Raw genomic sequence first — 1,370 nt, 5'->3', positions numbered from 1 at the left:
CTCTACGGCTCCTTCTGTGGCCAAAGACACTCCCCCCACGTCAGTACTTCAGGGACAGCGGCCACTGGGGCCGGGCCCATGTGCTCTGCTTGCTGGGGCCCTGTGAGGCAGCGTTAGTTTTCATTTCCCTGGGCACATCGAGGGGCCTGAACCTGGTTGGACTCTGGGAAGGGTGAGGGCTGGCTCTTGCTGGTCAGCGGGGCAGCCAGCATCCCAGGAACTCTGACTTGGCGGGAGGTGACGAGTGGAGGCTGGTTGTTTTGAATTTGTGGACCGTGAGACCAAGTGCCTAGGCACTGTTAAGCCAGAGAACATCCTGCACCAGAAAGGTGGCCACACACTCTGACCAGTGCTGCAGCTGCCCACACTGAGGGAGCGGGGGTGGAGGGGAGCCTCAGAAAAGCTAGGGGAGACAGCCCCGGAGCCCCCTGGTCAGGGGGTGCAGCTGGAAGGCCCCATCCGGCTGGGTTGCGTGTTTGCGTGTTGTGGATTGCACGTTCCCTTGTGGATCTCACTCAGTAATGGGTGAGCTGAATGCACCCTCCGCCCTCCTGGGGGTGCCGCCCGGACACCCACCCCCACACTTCCTGCACCGCTGTGGACCTGGGCCATCTGGAGGACACGGTCCCTGGGCATGGACCTGGGACGCAGTGCAGCCGGCCCCTCCCCCTCTCCGCATCTGTGGCCGGTGGGTCTGCTGTCAGAAGCCTTGGGCAGCGGTGTGTGTGCCACGCCTGACGGCCGGCACGATGGTCTCCGGGGCCGAAGCCAGACTCAGCCTCTTGCTGTGCTGCTCGCCTGGCTCTGGGACCTGGGCCAGGGCCCAGAGGGCTGCAGGGAGGAGGGGCTGAGCTGGGCTCCATGCTGGAGGCCGGTCCACAGCGCAGACCATCGTCCATCCGAGCCTGGGCTGAGCAGTCCAGGCCGAGGTGGGGGCTCTGCTTCCTTTCGTCCCCCTGTGGCAGCGTCTCTGCTGGGAGTGCACTGAAGCGGGGGCAGCCGTTCAGTATCTCAGTGGCACTGAAGGGACCTGGGGGAGCAGCGGGCCTGAGGCACTGGCAGGGGCGGGACTGCTCCCCGGCCCCCAGGCTCCTCAGGTCAGGCGCCTGCCCCGGGATTCCCGGAGAGGCAGGGCAGGGCGGGCGCAGGCCGTCTCTACTGTGGGCGCCTCCTTTCTCCTGCGCAGATGCCGTGGTTCAAGGGCTGGAAAGTGGAGCGTAAGGAGGGCAACGCCAGCGGCGTGTCTCTGCTGGAGGCTCTGGACACCATCCTGCCCCCCACGCGCCCCACAGACAAGCCGCTGCGCCTGCCGCTGCAGGACGTGTACAAGATCGGAGGTGAGTGGGGCAGGCGCCCGGCCCGCCCGGCCA

General features: G+C 66.6%; 1 protein-coding gene across 1 annotated transcript in view; it reads left to right on the top strand.

The window, feature by feature from the left end:
- EEF1A2 (eukaryotic translation elongation factor 1 alpha 2) overlaps positions 1–1,370 on the top strand; it is a 7,436-nt gene that overhangs the window by 3,046 nt on the left and 3,020 nt on the right. Inside the window, exon 3 of the mRNA XM_023519903.1 lies at positions 1,089–1,337. Coding sequence (XP_023375671.1) covers positions 1,089–1,337 — 249 coding nt within the window. The remainder of the gene's footprint in view (positions 1–1,088; positions 1,338–1,370) is intronic.

Source organism: Pteropus vampyrus, unplaced genomic scaffold (genome assembly GCF_000151845.1).
Source record: "Pteropus vampyrus isolate Shadow unplaced genomic scaffold, Pvam_2.0 Scaffold239, whole genome shotgun sequence".
In the NCBI taxonomy this organism is placed as follows: Eukaryota; Metazoa; Chordata; class Mammalia; order Chiroptera; family Pteropodidae; genus Pteropus; species Pteropus vampyrus.
The sequence above is the reverse complement of the archived record's forward strand: the minus strand, read 5'-3'. Positions and strand labels throughout refer to the sequence as shown.